The sequence below is a fragment of the Terrapene carolina genome, unplaced genomic scaffold, assembly GCF_002925995.2.
Source record: "Terrapene carolina triunguis isolate 2854851 unplaced genomic scaffold, T_m_triunguis-2.0 Scaffold93, whole genome shotgun sequence".
Lineage (NCBI taxonomy): Eukaryota > Metazoa > Chordata > Testudines > Emydidae > Terrapene > Terrapene triunguis.
The window spans coordinates 20,793,125-20,807,937 of record NW_020664444.1 but is presented as its reverse complement, the minus strand read 5'-3'; the positions used below and the strand labels follow the sequence as shown (position 1 = coordinate 20,807,937).

The 14,813-nt window shown below is 41.6% G+C and overlaps 1 protein-coding gene across 1 annotated transcript in view; it reads right to left on the bottom strand.

Moving 5' to 3' along the window:
- Window positions 1-341: 341 nt before the first annotated feature.
- SHISA9 (shisa family member 9) overlaps window positions 342-14,813 on the bottom strand; it is a 250,137-nt gene continuing 235,665 nt past the window's right edge. Inside the window, exon 5 of the mRNA XM_024194182.2 lies at window positions 342-1,048. Within this exon, the coding sequence (XP_024049950.1) occupies window positions 678-1,048 (371 nt within the window). The 3' untranslated portion in view covers window positions 342-677. The remainder of the gene's footprint in view (window positions 1,049-14,813) is intronic.

Here is a 14,813-nt window from a genome sequence, read left to right as displayed (position 1 = left end):
TATTTTGGAGGTTCAAAAAACTTTTAAACTAAACCAAAAATAAACTAAAATAAAAGCGTCTTGTGTTTGTTGTTGTCCTTCTGGACGCTTTGCCAGCCAGAAAGTTCCCATATGTTTTTAATTGTAACAGTCTTCGTTGGATTCACATGAAAGAGTCTTTTGTCTATTTTATTTTATTGGGGGTTTTTTTGCGCTTCATATAGTGATGGCATGAAAGTACAATAATGTTAGGGCTGGTACCAAGTTATTTGCACTTGGGTTTTCACAGGTCTAGTGATTATTATTAGAATTTATACAAAATTCCTGACCAAAACAATGTATTACAGTATATTGTTCTCTCTCACTAGCTCTCTGTCTCAAGGCAGGAACATAGTGTAATGGTTTAAGCAGACATAAAGTTTCTCTAGATTGTGCTACTTCTCATCATGGATTTCAGTTTCAAGTAAAAAAAAATTAGTCACAAGGGTTTGTTTTCCAGTGTGAAATACAAATGGTGTTTCTAATTCAACCTTCAGTGTATTGCTGAATGGTATTAGCCCACTCTTTGCCTTACAATTGGCTTCATAGCAGGAATGTCCAAGTGGAAGTTCCTTTCTTTCTTGATATCATTTTTTTTTGCCTCTTTCAGTTATGTGTGTGTTTTGTTTTTAAGGGATCTTTTTTTCTCAAAAGCAATCTCAAACAGTCACTTCTGTCTTGCTGTTAGTTATGAAATATGGCTGTGGGGGTAGATAGTGCTGGCTCCGAGTTGTCAGTGGGTCACTTGCTGCTGGTTCTCCTGTGCCGTGCTTTCCCTTGTTTGCATATGTCTGCCGTCGGAGGGACTGGACACTGGGGTCCCAGGTTTTGAAGTTGGAGTTGTAAGCTAAGGGGTGTGTGTGCATCTTTGAGACTTTGGATTTCTGCCCATTCTGTCTGGTCGTGCCATTGTCAGGTGTGTATGTTCTGTCTTCCTCTCTGCGCACTGGGTGCAGTGGCAGGCTCCCCTTGGCAGCCAGTTCTGCAAGGTGTCGGCGTTTGGAATAGAAGTCGTCGTTGACCTTGTCAGCTGTTTGATTTCAAAAAGAGGAGGGGAAAAAAAGAAAAGGTCAGTTGAGTGCAGAAAAATATTAAACATCAATGCAGAGTTTATAGTCCATCATGTTGATTACATCTAGATCAGCTAGAAAAACAAATCTTTCTAGATGGGAATAAAAATCCATTCTTAAAATGGTTTTGGTAGGAAGATTCAATGATCTTTTCCTTAGATCTTTATGGATAGCAGCAGCCCAGGTATTAGTGGCTTCAGTATAATATTTCAACAGATTTAAACTGGCCATGCAAATGTCCACCTATACCATACATTTCTGAAAACCAAAAGACACCAATTTTAATTCTCATTAAGGGCCTGTGCCAAAGCTCACAGAACTCAATGTGAGTCTTTCCATTGACTTCAGTGGGCTCTGGATCAAGCTCTAAATATGCCAGGCTCTGCAGGTGTCACCCAGGTACCATTCTCACTGTGTATGTTGTTTGTTATCCCTTTTAAAAAAAAAAAAGCTGTTGTCTTTCCACATCTTGAGACTCTGGACCAATATTGCCCATCCCACAGAGAGGCAACCTGAAAACTCTCCATAACTAACCTTGCAGAATTTACCAAATCATCTCACAAAGGAAGGGAGTTGGGGAACTGGCAGAGGTGAAGTCTCCCAACCCCATGAATCCCAGTGATTCATGAAGGGGAGCCCTAGTCCTGCAGAGGAGGTGCTGTTCACTACAATGATGCTTAGGTAACAACTTTCACAGAGAACCCCTGTAGTAGTACCCACAAAGGGGATCTAGCAGGAATCTATACTGATTCAAACTACAGTATGTGAAGTTCCACTTGGATAAGGGGTCAGCAAGGATGATGCTGTTGATAGTAGTGGGTAGGTCCCTGGCTCTACCTCAGCCCTGCCCTCAAAGTACCATGGAAGTACATCCCCTCAGAGCTAGAGAAAAGGATCTTTTATGGGATCCCAGGGGCAGAGAGACACTATGGCAGATGTGGCATTTCCATTCTGTTCCCCCCCCCCCAACCTCCCTGATTTACCAGTTTTTCCCCTCCTCCATTTGCAGAGGATCCTCTACCCGTTGCTTTTTAAATGGTGAATTCAGTCAGGAGCAGAATGACTCTGGAGGGCTAGCTGTAGTGTTCATTGTTTGTGCACACAGCAAAAATACAAAACCATTTGTCACAATTCAACACAAACGGCACACTCTGCTCAAGAGAGGCTGCTGCAGGCAGAGATGAGATGCATTTGGAACAGCTGTGATAGGAAGCAATGGAACCAAATGCTTTGGGTTCCTCACTTTCAGGCAGGGCCGGCACTTCCATTTAGGCGACCTAGGCAGTTGCCTAGGGCGCCAGGATTTGGGGGGGTGGCATTTTGCTGCCGTTGGTGGCAATTCTGCTGCAGGGGGTCCTTCCGCGCTCCGGGTCTTTGGCGGCAATTTTGCAGCAGGTCCTTCACTCGCTCCGGGACCCGCCGCCGAAGTGCCACGAAGACCGGGAGCGCGGAAGGACCACCCTGCCGCAGAATTGCCGATGACGACCAGTAGCGCGGAAGGACCCCCGTCTAGGGCGCCAAAAACCCTGGTGCCGCTCCTGCTTTCAGGAGCACTAAATTAACACAAATCCTGATAAATTTTCTTAGCATCATTCCTAAAAACTGCATGTGGCATACCATTTTATTATAGAGGAATATCAGCAAAATACCAATATTTAGACATGGAGCTGGTGACAAACTAAGCAAAGGGACTATAGAAAAACTGTGGTTACAATGAGTAGCATGAATGTTGCAATGCAATGTAATGTACTATCTTTTTTATTTCAATACGGAGTCAGAGGCACTTGCCCCATCATCTTTGAAAAATATCTTTATTTAATGGAGGTTGTTTGGACTCTGCAGAATGTGCTTGCTGCCATGAATGGGTACTTTGCTGCGCCTTATGTTCCCCTAAAGAGGGCAGATTTGACTTTGCCAAACCATCCTTTGCACCACCTCTGGGTGTGCCATAACAAATTATATCCCCTTTCCTTCAAGCTAAAACCTACTCTGCCTCTGCAAGTCCTTTAGACACCACTCTTGCTGTAGAGCCCGACATCCGTTTCCACCATGTTGCATGCTTCCCTCAGCTGCCATTCCATTTTTTTGCACCTTTGCTATTGGTACAGATTCTGTTGTGCTCTAGTCCTAAACATCACTAATCCTGAATTTAGCCTTACAGTATGGAACTTTAATTCTGAAGGTGAAATTTACCCCTCTGCAGAGGGCCGGCATGAAGGCAACTCACCACATCCATCCTCAAAATAGGGCTTCATTAAAACATAAATGGTGCATCCTGCTTGTGCAGGCCCTCTGCACAGGGGTGGATTTTGAGCAGCAACCATTGTGAGTATCATCTCAGGACCTTATCTGCGTAATGGCCATACAACTGGGTTTTCTTTTTCGAGTGTAGATTTCATCACTGAAGATGTATTTTCCCTCAGATTAAGTGAAATTGCTTAGGAAGGAGACTATGCTGTAAAATTAGGCTTTACATGCCTTACCTATCTCCATCTGTCTCTCTCTTAATTGGCAATTGAATGCTTTCTATAATGTACAGGTGCAGTAAAGAATTTGTCTTCCCTTTTAATTAAAATACAGAATGTAGATAATAGCCTGTTCTAATTTCAATACACGATGTGCGAATGCAATTACTGATAAAGCTGTAATATATTACAAAGAAGACTTGCTAGAGTTTTCTTCCTTTTACAAATCTGTGATCTAAACAGCCAGGAAATTACATCTACTTTGTTTCTGAATGACTTTTGTCATTCTAAATATGGACAGTCCTATTTATTGCAAAACAGTGTTCATCCGTATTTGTTAGGGGGGAAAAAAAAACCCTGCAGTTTCACACTGATGGATATACAGTCCCTCTTATTAGCTTCTCATGAGCACTTGTGCTAGCAAGTATCTATTTGCAAATATGTATTTGCATGAGTATTCACACCAGATACTTTTATGTGGCCATACTGGTAGATTTGAGTTAGCCAGTCAGGGAGCAGGAATCACTACCATATGACTTAGGCCTTGTCTATATGAGAAGTCCCACCAGTTTAAACAATTTTAAATCAATCTAATTAAACAGGTTCAAACTCCCAATGTAGACACACAACAGTTTGTTCCATGTTTAAATTGATTTAATTTTCATTGGAAAATTACCAGATTAAGATAAACTGATTTAAATATGGGTTAAAGTATGGGTTCAGATCCATTTAGCTAGATCTATGTAGTTAAACTGGGGCAACTTCTGTCATATAGGCAATGTCTTAGGTGATCAATCACAACGTAAGTAATGAATTAGGAATAGTAAATGATCAAAGTAATAATCATGACACATAATTTATGAGCAATCTGTTGGGTGAAAATGTTTGCAAAGGCCATTCACTAAATAATATTTATCAAATTAATAAAATCTGTATCTATTTGTAAATAATGAATGAACTGAAAAAAAAAAAAGACGTTAACATCATAGAGGGCTAGATTGCAATAGACTTATTCACAATGAATAGTACCTTAACTTCATTGGTACTTCCACTTAAGTCAATTGTAGAACTTGTGAAAGAAAGGGCTTCTAAACTGGAGCCATGGTTATCAGAAATCTGGCCCTGAATAAATATGTTCTCTGTGAATAGTTTTCTGAGCTCCAGTTTTAGGTATAATTCTAATGGAGTATTCCAAGGTTAATACTACCCACTTCCAGATCTTCCCTTGGCTAAGTAAGCAATGCCCCAAAGAGACAACCTTAATTCCTTGATTTCTTTTTCTTCATACTCTTTTTGTTGGCCATATCTTTCATGCTGGAGCAGTGCCTGCATTCAGATTTCTGTCAGATACAAGATCTATTACTCAGATCTCTAGATATATTAAGATAAATGTTCTCACACAACAGTAAATTGTGTTACCATTGTAGCCCTAATAGTTCAATTGTTTAATATAAAACAGGCTCCCATTGCGAAAGCTAGAGGTGGGGAGAGCAAAGCCTAGAAAGTGTTGTGAATATGAGGTGTCTGGTGGTTTTATTTTGCCCTTATACAAGTTATATGTATTCTGTGTAAAATTTGCAGCTATTTTATTGGTTGAGCTCGAAGGCCAAATAAATAGATTCTGCAAATACAGTTCCATTTTGTTAAGTATTTCAGCTAACTAAATCCAGTGAGACTTTCTAGAGTTTTACAAAACTAACGGCTGGAAATCTGAGAATCAAGGTAACAGCAAAGTTCAATTTGCAAAAGTTAGCCGGTGAGAAGTAAATGGGCGAAATTGGCAGCACTGGGGAATGACTGCATTTGATTTGCTTTAGGCTGCTGTGATAGCATGGGAAAGTTGGCATTTGAACCTGTACTAATCAAATCACTCATGGCTGTCCACTGAGAGATTCCCACATGTGCCTAACACTTTGATTTTGTAAAGAAGCCTTAGGAAGCTGCCTAGGACTCTTGCTTCTTTCTTGGTTTTCTTTCATCATGGCCCACAGTGCATGCATCTGAAGATAGCTTCTGCTATTCAGTATGAAAAATTCAAAGGCAGCTGAAAATTACTGTTGGTTCAGCTTTTGAGAAAATTTAGAGTTGTCATGGATGTTCTTTATGATGTGAGGTCTACAAAGCTGTAGGACTCTCCCAATTTATGCTACAGCTACCATTCAATTCCTATCCTATTTTGAAAGCTTAAATTTTGTGTGTCATTTCTCAGTTCATTCTGTCATTTAACCCATTTTGAAAGCTGTCTAGAATGTCTTTGAAGGAAGAGACGTGATTGTACTTTCGTTCTTCCCTGCTATGTTAAATACTATGAAATTTCTGTCTATATTCAATCTTCTAGTTCATCCTCTCACTATCAATATGATCAGTGTTGATAGCATCTTTTGATAGTGAAGAAATGCTGAAATGAGAGTGCCTACGTATATGCGGAAAATGTGTATTATACCCTGTTCCTCCCACTCACACTTGAATAACTCAAAAAAACAGCTGAATAACTTTTGCTCAAACTTTTCCAAAGACTATTCACCGTCAGGCTGAAACCAAACACCCAAAATTTCACCCCCAAATAATTTATTTGAGAAAGTTGTGAGCAACTAGAAAGAAGAAATTAGAATTAGTGTAGTGTTGGTTGCAAATTGTGTGACAGAACAATTTACCATCAGAAAATGTTGATTCAACATAATCAAAACATTTTTTCAGGAATGGCTCAATGTCGAAATTTTCACATTTTGTTAAGACTTTTGTTATAATAAAATGTAAAAGTAAAAACAATGAAGTTGAGATGAAACATTTTGATATTATCAAAATGAGATGTTTCAATAAAATTGAAATGAAATATTTTTAGAATAGTTCATTTTGAGAAATAATCCCAGATTTCAACTTTCTGCCCCAATCCAGGGTGAAACCAAATTTTTAAATTACAGAATTTCCTGTGGGATGGAAACCAACTTTTGACCAGCTCTAGTTACAGAGAAAACTGGACTTCTCTTTAACTGTCAGATTTAGGTATTATTGAACCCAACTTACAGGTAGGAAAATGGAGGCATGGAGGGATTACATAACATGCCCAAGGTAAAGCAGAATCTAGAAACAAGTTAGGGAAACACATTTTCTTCTTACCTCTGTGGCTAGTACTAAAATATTGTGTTTCTATAATATTTGTAGAACAACATTATTTCTTAAAAGCTAATTTAACATCTATAAATTCCCAGATCTTTTTTAATTGTAGTCTTTCCACCCTAATACATAAAATGTCTGTCTTTATAAATTTCAAAAGATATTGCATTCAAATCATATTGGGTTTGCATTTTTTATTAAAAATCCTTCATATTTATTTCCACTGTGTGTCAAGTGGATCACATTTTCATTACTTAATGAAATAAACCTGATAAACCTTTGTCACTATTAACAAACATACTGCATGTCAGCTTCATTTTGAAAAAGCAAAAATACCAAAACTGATTTTTATTAAATTAGACCTAAGGGTTCTTTTTGTATAGAAACTTATCAACCTATGCAGCCTCACACATACAGTAGGAGTTTATTTGAATTTTGTAGCCAATTTTAACAAAAGGAGTTATCAATATAAATGATTCCAGTGTATGAATATGCCTGTTAGTGATGGATTTTAGCCCTGTCATTAAGCATTAATTTTTGTTGGTGTTGTGTGGTCACTAAAATCCCCCTTATATTTTTATCATCTTTGCAACTACAGTTTGACTTCTTGTTCCTTCTCTAACGCAGGGGGAAGAGAAGTTGGAAGGAAATGGTACTTGATCAGAGCTGTTTCATGTGTAGCACAAAGTCAATGGGCCAGATTGTGACTGACTGACCTATTGGTGTGCATGAAAGTAGAGAACAGAACTAGTCCAAACCTTTTCCTGTGTGTATATATGGCAGGGTGGACTAGATCTGGAGGCCCCCTGCTGGAGGCCTTGTGGCCCTGCATCACCCTGCCACAGAAAAGAGCAGCAAGAATTCCTCCAGGCAGCCTAGAGTGGCTGCAGAGGAGCGGCCAATCCGAGGGGCTGATGGAGCGGCCAATCCAGGGCCAGAAGCAGGGCCGGCTCTAGGCACCAGCAAAACAAGCTGGTGCTTGGGGCGGCACATTTTTAGGGGAAGCATGGCCGGCACCAGAATGCCGCCCCTAAAAATGTGCACCGGCCGCCCTAGCTCACCTCCGCTGCTGCCGTTCGCGCGCCGCTGCTCCCCCTCCCTCCTAGGCTTGAGAGCCTGGGGGGAGGAGGCAGGGCTAGGGATTTGGGGAAGGGGCGGAGCTGAGGCGGGGTCAGGGGTGGGGTAAGAAAAAAACAGGGGGGGGGGGGGGGGGCCAAAATTGTTTCTGCTTGGGGCGGCAAAAATCCTAGAGCCGGCCCTGGCCAGAAGGGCCCTATACAAGAGAAGCTGCAGAGCCCAGAAGTTAAGTTGCTGGGTGGAGCTCAAAGAGTGAAGACTAAGGCTAGGTCTACACTACCCGCCTGAATTGGCGGGTAGAAATCGACCTCTCGGGGATCGATTTATCGCGTCCCGTCGGGACGTGACAATCGATCCCCGAATCGACGCTCTTACTCCACCAGCGAAGGTGGGAGTAAGAGCCGTTGACGGGAAGCCGCAGAGGTCGATTTTGCCACCGTCCTACAGTGGGGTAAGTCGGCTGCGATACGTCTAATTCAGCTACGCTATTCGCGTAGCTGAATTTGCGTATCTTAAATCAACCCCCCCCCCCCGTAGTGAAGACGTAGCCTAAGTGACTGTCTGGCTGCAAGTGCAGCAGTACCATGGACATCTCACTGTGGAAAGCTCACTGCAGACAGGACTGAAGCCCAGGGAAGGCTGCTGAAGACCGGGTGCCTGGCTGGCTGGATAGAGTAGCAGCAAGACCATGAAAAGGTCAGTGCAGGCCAGGCTGAGCCCAGGGGACTGAGCCCAGGACCTGGCTAGAGCAGGCAAGGGTACCGAGATGAGCCCCGCTGGTCTGGTTGAAGACTGAACCCAGGGAGGCCTGCTGAAACACCACCAGCTGCGGGTACTGAGATGGGCCCCAGCTGGGTGGTTGAAGAAGGCAATGCCTCTGGGAAGAAGCCTAAGAGCTATGGTCCCATACCAGGTCCATGATAAGAACTTGCAACTGTATACCCCGGAAGGGGAGACAGCGTAGACAGCTCGGTCGGAGGGCTGAGTCGCTGAAGACCCACCAAGAGAACCATCAGCCGGGCGATGTTTGCGAGTGGTGAGTGCCACCCCGTGGAAAGAACTAAAAACAAAAGCAGGCTGACACCCAACCAACCAAAGGGGGGCCGCCTGCAAGGGGTGAGTGCTGCCCCGGGAAAAAGACTGATTGCAGGCGTATCGGCCAGAGAAAAGGGGGCACGTCTGAGAGGTGGGTGCTGACCCCGTTACAATATGCATGACAGCCAGACACAATTGTAATCCCCGCACTAAAGAAGTACAAGGGCTTCTCCTGTCCATACACCACTGGATGCAAGGCACCCAAAGAGGACAAGGAGAGAGAGGTCCTTGGCCCCATCCCTTAACACATGTGCTGGCCTTCAGAACCTGCTGAGTGGAGATGGGAGGGTTTGCTGCACTCCCTGAAGTAGTGCAGCAGTGGTCATGCTGTACCTGGGGTGGTATGGTTCCTACGTGGCACAATCAAGTCCCAAGTTGGGTAAGAATGTGAGGCCTATATGAATAATCATCCTGTTATATGAAATGGTTAACTCTTTCTGGTTTACTTTAAGATGCAGTTATGGTGTAAACTTGTCCCTCTTTCTCATTTCTTTGCCCCAGGTGTGGATTTATGGGGCCTTGGAGTTCATGGACCTTCTGCTATGAGGTGTAAAGGGGACCAAAACAGAATAAAAATTAATCTCCTAAACTTTTGGAAGGGGGACTGCTCCTCCTATTTCCCAGAGCCTGTCAAAACCCCATCTGGATACCTCTTTGCAGTTGGGGCTTCATAGGTCAGAGAGATCACTTGGAAGTCACTCTGTGAAGCCCAGTCCCCAGGTACTTCTGCTAGTTTATCTGTGTGTGCGTGGAACAATAGGATGTTGATGTGCTGCTAAGGGTGGGAGAGCCAGTGAACTTGCAGCTAATCTTAGATCTGTAGGTTGGAACTTCCTTTACCTTCACATACTTAGGGCTGGTCTACACTGCCGCGCTAGTTCGGCGGCTGGGGATCGAAGTTCCGAGTTCGATTTATCGCGTCTGGTCTGGATGCGATAAATCGAACCAGGAAGTGATCCCCGTCGACTGCGGTACTCCAGCTCAACGAGAGGAGTACCGCGGAGTCGACGGGGAGCCTGCCTGCCGCGTGTGAACCGCGGTAAGTTCGAAGTAAGGTATGTCGAATTCAGCTACGTTATTCACGTAGCTGAATTTGTGTACCTTACTTCGACTTGGGGGGTAAGTGTAGACCAAGCCTTAGAAGTACAACCTCCAAAATTTGAAGAATCTTTCTTTATCTGCATTCCCAACCCCTTCCATCTAAAGCTCCCATAGATTATTATCCTTCTGTTCGTTTTACCATGGGAGGGTTTGACACTTGGTGGGGTGAGGTTGGAGGGGTAGCCATTTAAATGGTTAACACTTTTCTATTGTGATTCTTTGTACATTAGACATCACAGCTTAGTATGGCTGAACTGTTCTTTTTCCAATTTGATTGTTGTACATCTAAATCAGCTTTAAAACTACCTAAATATAGTAGATGCATGAGTGCACCTTGGGATAAATGTATTATGGATACAGAGCCATCCCTGCATCCCTCAAAATCCCATTTTCAGCTGTTAATGCTGTGTATAACTGTGACATATCAGCAGTGTGTTTGATTGCATAGTGAAAGACATTGACGTTCAAAGCTAGTCTTGTAAATCCCATTTTCCATCTGTTTAAAGTAGGCTTCTTTAAAAAAACAACAACAAAGAAATCTGCCTCAATAAACACAGACAAAAAAAGAAGGATAAATAGTGTAAAAAATCTTTTGGCAACTCTTAAAGAGGCCAATATTCCTGAATGTTCTATCTCTCCACCTCAAAATGTGCACACCAACAGGGCAGAAGCATGAAACTGAGAGCCACTGAATATTTCCAAATATATTATAACTGCAACCCAACCATGCTACCCCTAACATGCCAACACCTGGTGCTAATCTATTGCAGAAACATATTCACTATTCAGAGCTTTCTAGCCCTCCCCTTTCTTATTGGGGGGTAAGGGGGAGAAGGAGGAGAGGTGATTTCATATCGAGCCAAAAATAAAGCATGTACACAGTATATGGATACTTGTGCAGTCATCTTTGAAAACTGCCTGTTGAGTATACCTGGGTGGGTTCTTCTTTATTTTAACCTATCACTGTAAAGGTCTTATTTACCTTTGTGCACACAGTAGGGTTCCAGGAGATCTGGGATTTTGCTCCAGATTCTGCCACTGACATGCTACATGATCTTGGGAAATCACTTAAGCTTTGCATGCCTGCATTTCCCTTGCTCTAAAATGGGCTGTTAATCCTTAACTACCTCCTCAGAGGTGTTCCTAGGATTAATTGCTATTTGTAGAGTGCATTGAGCTCTCAGATGAAAGGCCCTATAAATTCATTTGTATTGAGTATATTTTGTATGCAAGTCAGTAAAATAGGATTTAAAGATATCACTGTCATATTAGCACAGAGAGAGAGAGAGAAAAGAATTGGAATCTCAGAATTGCATAATGACTATGTACAATAAGAGTTTTAATTCTGAGACTCACCCCTTTGCTTTTCCTGTCTCCGGTATTAATGGTTAATTAGATGAATTTTGACAGTTCAACATTTTTGTAAGGTTTTTACCTTTTAACTTAGGGTAGTCTATGGTACTTCTATGACCCCCACCATTGTAGTATTTGAATGTATCATCGTCTGTAATGTATTTATCCTCACAATGCCCCGTGTGGTAGGGAAATGCTATTATCTCCATTACAGAGGGGGAACTGAGCTACAGCGAGGCTATGTGACTTGCCCAAGGTCACACAGGGAGTCTGTGTCAGAGCAGGGAATTGAATCTCTGTCTCCTGGGTCCTTAGGTAGTGCCCTAACCACTTCACCATTCTTCCTTTCTTAGTGTACCCATAAACTTAATGATAGCTTATTATATCTGAGGAAACTATATGTTGAAACATGGACAATTTCCCCTAGAAAGCTGGGGGTTTTGTTTTCAGAAATCTGAGTGCCTGAGAACTAGGGGTTTTAATGAGAAACATTTTGCATCCTTAACTGGAGTGGCTACTGGTGACCACTGTTACTTTTAAAGATAGTTTATCTTTTTATTAAGGAAGGAGGAGGGTTTATTTGCCTATGCCTATGAAAGGGAGTAGAACTGGGCAAGCTATTTACCAAATGTATCTTCCTTTTGTTTGTGAATTGTCCGTGAACAAAATTCAATTTTTGCATATTTGTTCTTAATCCAAAATTATGTGATTATGTATTTTAGACAATATGTTCCTTATGAACTAAATAGTATGGGTGAAATCCTAGATCCTTGAAGACATCGTATGGGGCATGGAAGAAAACAGTTCCAGCTCCCAAGAACTTGCACTTTGAAATTAAGACTAGAGATAACTGGTAGGGAGAGAACAACAAATGAGAGGGAGGACAGGAAGTGATTCAGTTTGGTATAATGAGTAGCAGACACCATGCACCTTCCTATTAGTAAGTCTTAGCCTATGTACACTGGTAAAACTGTTTTGGGGCTTGCTTTCTTCTACCTGTGGTCTTTGATTTGAGCTATTGTGTAGTTACTTGCAGCCATCGAACGTTAAGATGGGAAACCTTGCATACCTCTCCAAGTAAAGAAGTTGGAATGTCCCCATGAGATGGCTCAAGGGAAGACTTCATAGTGAGGAGCCTAAGGAGATATTAGAATCCTGCCTTGGCTTATATGTTACTGCGAGTTATTGTAACACAGTCAAATTGATCTAGTGTTAAATATTGTGACTGCCACTGTTTACTTGTCTGAGCTGAAGCTAAAACATTGTGTTTAGAAGCTGCCAAACTACTTGAGTCCTGTTCTTTTTAGGGGCTTTTACCAGAGTTCATATGAAAACTAATGCAGACTTAATTCTGCAAAGAATCAACCCTATAGTAATTTAATGTTTCCTGTGCTGGGGGAAAAGACAAAATTACAGTTTGGTTCAGCTTCACTGAGTTCAGTGGGATGAACTTTAAAAATAACTTTAAAAAAATAGGGCTCGATTCTTTTTTACGTCCAGGCAGATAGAACTAATACCCAGAGAACAGTGCATGCAGGGGTTCCCCAGACAGCATACAGCCAGTATAACAGCTCTGGTTGGCCCACCTTTGTAATTGTCTGGCATAGGGGGACCTGGAAACCAGAATGCAGTCTCATGTCGGCAAGTAGACAAGCTCCTTTCAAGCAGTGGTTGTAGAGATCAAGGAGGATAGGATGTGTCTTTACGGACGCAGTGTTGCCAAAGGGAGGAGGTATGGCTGTGGCAGCTCACTGCTCACCAGCTGTTGTCATCTGTGGAATGACTTCTTGCTGGCTTTGTTGCAGCTGAGCATAGGTTAGAGCAGTCGTGAGCTAGACTGAGAATACGGAAAGTGAAAAGTGGCTTAAAGTCACCTTTGCCTCCCTCCATTTCCATTATTGTACTGAGCACAGCTTGACTAGAACTGAGAATTCAGCCCATGGACTGCAAAAGATTGATTCCCGCCCCCCCCCCCCCCCACACACACATTTACCAGCATTTTCTACTCTGCCTTTTCTCTCCCACCAGTTTATTTGTAACAGTCTGCAAAGAAAGATAGCATATTATGGCCGCAGATTATTTTCTGTGATCCTTATTAGTGATAGGGATGTTTGGTAAGCAACTAAAATATATATATAAAATGTTCAATGCTCAGAATTGGATGTAAATGAATCTCACAGGGCTGGTAATCCTACTTATGTGGCTCTATTATTCCTCTTCTAACATACTGTACCACTTTATCAGTTAACTCATTTCTCATACTGATCTGGAGAGAGACCAAGCATAAAAAGACATATCAAATCCTTCTTCTCTTCCACAGACGCTGTTTGAAAGGAGCTTGTCCACCTCCAGACACAAGACTGCATTCTGTTTTCCAATAAAATAAAATGCTACTTTCATGTGATGAAAAATGATTAAACATAAATATGTAGGCCCAAGCTCTTCTCCTGTTCTATTGATTACTTTTATGACAGCTTTTGAAATGCTCAAGAGGCCAGAGAATGTTTGGTTTTGAAATACAGTAAGAATATTTTAGAATATGAATGTAATTAGACTTGGTAACTAGAGCCTGCAGTCTCCGCAATGTTCTCTGCACCCACTGCAGACAGTGAAGTCTGCTGCTTGGCTGGTAATTCTGAGACAGAATTTGATTAACTCCTCAGGCACTAGACATAATGCATGAGATTTTCCATGGCACCTTGCTTGGTAGGTAGCAAATCACTGGAGCTTGAGACTATCCACATGTCCAGAAGCAGAAGTGCCCCTCTTCTGAACATGTGCCAAGAATTATAAACACCAAAGGGGCTAATTATTTCTGGTATTTTGTTTCTTATTCTTTTCCAAACACTTTGTAAGATCAAACAGGTTTCTCTCTATGGACATGCAAAACAACTTCTTTTCAAAAGGTATTTTTATAATAAGCCACACAGGTTTACATCATTTTAAATTAGTGTTAACAATATTATTTTACAAAGTAATGCAGTGATGACATCCTTATTTACCAATCAAAGTATACTGGCTACATACATTGTATACTATTTTGAGATTAATAAATTACAAATATATATCAGTTGCAACCAATGTTAGGAAACCAGTGCATTGAATACAGATTTTTCATAATCAAGAGACTCTGACTTCCTAGAAGCAAATTATGCTGCACTGTGTTAAACTAATAAAATAGTAGCTTTTGTCAGAGGATTTGAAATCTGTTGATGGACAGCAATGCATTAAGCCTCACACGAGCCTTGTACTATTCACATTTTATAAAAGGCAAAATTTAAGCACAGCGAGGTTGTTACTCAATGTCAAATAGTGAGTGAAAATCTGAGAACAAAATAAAAAGATTTCCACTTCCCTGCTCTAAGCACATGGCAATGGGTTAGGTTTTCCAAGGTACATAAGGGAATTAGGCACCCAGTTCCCTTAGGCTCCTTTGAAAATTCCACCCAATGGGTATACTGTAATTTGAAATCTGTTTCATAATGATCTCTCTTCCCTTTCACAATGAATATTAACACTT